Source organism: Rhinoderma darwinii, chromosome 11 (genome assembly GCF_050947455.1).
Source record: "Rhinoderma darwinii isolate aRhiDar2 chromosome 11, aRhiDar2.hap1, whole genome shotgun sequence".
NCBI classification, from domain to species: domain Eukaryota; kingdom Metazoa; phylum Chordata; class Amphibia; order Anura; family Rhinodermatidae; genus Rhinoderma; species Rhinoderma darwinii.
The window spans coordinates 45,592,320-45,595,643 of NC_134697.1; the positions used below are offsets into that span (position 1 = coordinate 45,592,320).

General features: G+C 35.7%; 1 protein-coding gene across 1 annotated transcript; it reads right to left on the reverse strand.

The window, feature by feature from the left end:
• Window positions 1-872: 872 nt before the first annotated feature.
• Window positions 873-3,324, reverse strand: DKK1 (dickkopf Wnt signaling pathway inhibitor 1). The gene is made up of 4 exons (XM_075842648.1): window positions 3,066-3,324; window positions 2,589-2,742; window positions 1,710-1,862; window positions 873-1,512 (listed from the first exon to the last, which is right to left on the reverse strand). The coding sequence occupies exons 1-4, from the start codon at window positions 3,273-3,275 to the stop codon at window positions 1,256-1,258; spliced, it is 774 nt and encodes a 257-aa protein (XP_075698763.1). The 5' UTR covers window positions 3,276-3,324; the 3' UTR covers window positions 873-1,255.

Sequence of the window (3,324 nt, forward strand, 5' to 3'; positions counted from 1 at the left end):
TCTATCTATCTATCTATCTATCTATCTATCTATCTATCTATCTATCTATCTATCTAATATCTATCTATCTCATATCTATCTATCTATCTATCTATCTATCTATCTATCTATCTATCTATCTATCTATCTATCTATCTATCTAATATCTATCTATCTCATATCTATCTATCTATCTATCTATCTATCTATCTATCTATCTATCTATCTATCTATCTATCTATCTATCTATCTATCTATCTATCTAATATCTATCTATCTCATATCTATCTATCTATCTATCTATCTATCTATCTATCTATCTATCTATCTATCTATCTATCTATCTATCTATCTATCTACTATATTTCCATCTATCTATCTACTATATTTCCATCTATCTATCTAATATCTATCTATCTATCTATCTATCTATCTATCTATCTATCTATCTATCTATCTATCTATCTATCTATCTATCTATCTATCTATCTATCTATATCTTACCCACCATTAATTTTTTATTATTGGAATTTATTCCACCAGCCTAGTGCAAATAATAATTTAAATGAAAAAAAATATTGAAATTCTGACATTTCGAAAGCCTAAAATAGCATAATATTAATTACCTAAATTGTTATAAAAATGATCCATATAGTCTGCTCTGAGAACTGTTACCAATGCTATAGGCATTAATGATATATTAAGTATTATTCTGATCTTTCTTTTCTGACAATTAGCTGCAATTAATCCCTACAATGTGATTCAACTATTAACAAAGCAATGATAAAAACGTAATACGGTAATAAGTAATAACAATAAAAAGAAAGTGATTATGATTGTTTGAAATCACTGATATACAACCAGATATGTTCAATTACAACAAACTAGAGATGTCTAATTTTTCAAAATACTTTATTTAAAATAAAAATGCCTACATCCTAAAACATAAATTCTATAACAATATAAAAAGGGGTAGGGGCTTGTGTACAAATTTACAAGATATAAGCATAATGGCAGCAGTTTAGTAATTTTCCACAATCATAAATATATACAACCTAGAGAGTTGCATTGTATTTACAACACAGTAATTTACTGCAAATACTGGGAATAAAGTGCAGTTCCAAAAAAAGAAACTATTCGAGTGACCCTGGATCATAGACGACCTCCAGAGTACTTAATGTAAACTGTGATAAGGTTACGGGCACATCCAAAGAGCAAGTCATCTGTCAAGCAAAGTCCTAGCTTAACTTAGTAATAAGAAGTCCATGGAGAACTTTCAATGCCTTTGACAAGTGTGAAGTCTGGAGGTCTTAGGGACTGTTGTGAACTCTCCTTTCTGTAACTTGCAGGACAGTCCTGCTCCACAATGACAACGCTGGAATATCTCCAGCCCATGGGAGCCTTTTCTCCTATGCTTGGTGCACACTTGACCTTCCTCAAGGACAGGTTTGCAGATCTTTGACCAGAAGTGACGTGCACAACAGAGTCCTGGTCCACAGTCTGATGACCTAAGACACACATCACCATCACGACCTAAAGAGAAAAACATAAAGTCCATGTGAGTTTCATAAACGATCTGTTCTGTATCATGTAATAGATACTGGTACATGACGTAAGGTCTACATGCCTCCCCCTATAAAGCTAAGAGATTATTATTCCTCTTCCTTGTGCATAATATTACAAAAACGAATGAAAAGCCAACAAGCGCTTTGAATCAGACATATATTTACCTTTAAAAGGCTGCATTCCGGAAGGAGATGTAGTAAATTTGGTGTTAGTATCCACTGTGCCCTGGTCAGTATTGTATGTCTCCATAATAGTTTCCTCCAGGTACCCATGATGTGGGAAACGTTCCTGTTCTTGCTCAACTGGCACACAAATACCTGTGAGGGCACAAGTCACATTTTAGCAAAGGCTTATGAAAGTGTGCACCTTTAGCAGGGATACAAAGCAAGCCATAAAAAGATTATTACACTGTATATAGCATCACAAAGTAATCACCTGGTCCACTCTGACAATGTAACACAATGCACTTCAACTGTGTATATAATGGCTTACTAAGGAGGACAATCACAGCAGGTCACCATGAAAGACTAAAGACTAGTGGGTAAGACCATTTACAATTGTCATGATAAGTGATCCTTTAGTATGTATGCTAAAGTTTAGGGAACCCCCATCTTTCTCATAAGCTTTATCATTAGAGACTTTGTATAAATCCTCAAAAACAGGACAATATTTTATTGTTAAGCAAAGTGCCCACTTAGTGTCACAGCTATGGACAATGTTATATTCAATGACCCAAACAGTCGCTTTACATTTCAAACGGGATATTTCAGCTTAAATTAATGAGCTGTGGTATTTCCAGTCCCTGGCTATAGAGTGGGACCTATGTTTTGTACACAGTTGTTCAGGTGGTCCTACAACCCAATATTGTTATGCATGAAACTCTGCTACAAGTGATTCAATAACAGGTATTTGTCATTGAATGTAGAACTGGATTTGCTACAATCTCGTATGCCCTCTCCAGCAACACATACAATCTTTACTATGTAAACAAAATACTGGCATAACAAGCAGGTTACCTGCCTGATAAAATTACCGTGACTTACCATTACTACAGTAGTTGCCCATACAGCACATGGCATCCCGGAGGCACCTTTTTCTGCGTTTTCTGCATGCCAGGCAGACCATGTTGTTGCCATTTCTAGAGCTATGGCAGAATTCATCTAAAGCACAATCATCATCTTCCGTGCAACTGTAAAGCTGAAAAATATAGGAGATGTTAGTATAGCACTGATATAGACCCTCACCACTATTATATGTAATACATATATACCAAACATTTATATTGAGCCACAGAGCTAGCAATCAATCAAGCCATCAACTAGAGTTACTTTGCAGTAAATTATATTGGTTAGATATCTGTATTAAAGTCCGTATAGATCATGTTTTATTCATACATGGTGGACAGCTTGGCACATTAGTTACTCTTTTAATACATCTTAGTAAATTATAAGTATTAACAGTGGAGAACATATAAAATCAGTAGATTATCCTTAGCAGAAAGTATAATTATGGCTACATACCGGGTAAGCATCAAAGGGTTGGTACTTGTTGGCAATGTCATAGTAGGAGTCCGGGCTGACACTGACTGGGTAGAAGCCCATAGGTTGGCCAGCTGGTGCTGCAGGAGCATTCTTGATAGAGTTGGAGTTTGCCATCACCACATAGGCAAAGCCTCCTTGGAGAATAGTGAAGAGGGTCATGAGCATCCTGGTAAGAAGAGGCTGGTGCATGGTCAAAGAGATGGATGATAAGTCCTGGGAGGTGCTGCACAGCAGAAGT

What these genes read in the sequence shown, in the direction of transcription:
- DKK1 (XM_075842648.1), bottom strand. Translation starts at nt 3,275, where the DNA reads ATGCACCAGCCTCTTCTTACCAGGATGCTCATGACCCTCTTCACTATT. An exon ending in AACCCTTTGATGCTTACCCG is followed by an intron (nt 2,743 to 3,065) that starts GTATGTAGCCAT and finishes TATATTTTTCAG; the next exon opens with CTTTACAGTTGCACGGAAGA. An exon ending in CGGAATGCAGCCTTTTAAAG is followed by an intron (nt 1,513 to 1,709) that starts GTAAATATATGT and finishes TTTTCTCTTTAG; the next exon opens with GTCGTGATGGTGATGTGTGT.